Consider the following 619-nt stretch of genomic DNA (forward strand, 5'->3'; position numbering starts at 1 on the left):
CCTCTGTGTGTTGATTCTGTGTGCGCTGGGGGGGGCCCCTGGGGTGGTGGGGGGCCGTAGCGGCGTGTGTTGTGGGGTTCATACCGCTGCTGTTGAAACCTGGGGCGTCTCTGTCTGGCCCAGTTATTGGGGTTCTCTCTTCTGTGTCTGCCACCAGGAAAAAAGCCCCGTCGATCATAAGAATCCCCCCTCCCGGCATAATGGCGGTGATCTACGTCATCAGGGGGTTCCCCGGGATTCCCTCGCTGCAGAAAGCTGCGCTCTCCGCCTTCATACTGGTGGGACCGGTACTGTCCGTCCCAGCGCTGTTGGGCCCAGTATTCCCCCCCGTCTCGCTGCTCATACCTGCGTCTTTCTCCGTGGCGCTGCTGCCTTTCTCTCCGTGGGTAGCTGCGGTCCGCTCCGCCCCGCACAACCTCCGCATATGTTCGCCGTCCGCGCGATTCACCTCCGCCTCTCTGTCTGAAGCTCCGTGGGTTCGGGCTCGGTTCTGGGGCCCGTTCAGGTCTCCTGTGTCGGCGTCTCCTCGGCCCCACTCTGGTCCAGCTCTGGGAGCGATTTCTTCCCGGCTGCCACGGCATCTCCGCTCCGCTTTTTAATTATTTATTTATTTATTTAT

At 60.9% G+C, this 619-nt stretch overlaps 1 protein-coding gene across 1 annotated transcript in view; it reads left to right on the forward strand.

Annotated features, from left to right (window-relative positions):
• The window catches only part of LOC106511990 (uncharacterized), a 6,170-nt gene extending 5,551 nt beyond the window's left edge, over nt 1-619 (forward strand). The window contains exon 2 of the mRNA XM_014000698.1: nt 155-619. Within this exon, the coding sequence (XP_013856152.1) occupies nt 155-599 (445 nt within the window). The 3' untranslated portion in view covers nt 600-619. The remainder of the gene's footprint in view (nt 1-154) is intronic.

The sequence above is a fragment of the Austrofundulus limnaeus genome, unplaced genomic scaffold, assembly GCF_001266775.1.
Source record: "Austrofundulus limnaeus strain Quisiro unplaced genomic scaffold, Austrofundulus_limnaeus-1.0 Scaffold3791, whole genome shotgun sequence".
NCBI classification, from domain to species: Eukaryota; Metazoa; Chordata; class Actinopteri; order Cyprinodontiformes; family Rivulidae; genus Austrofundulus; species Austrofundulus limnaeus.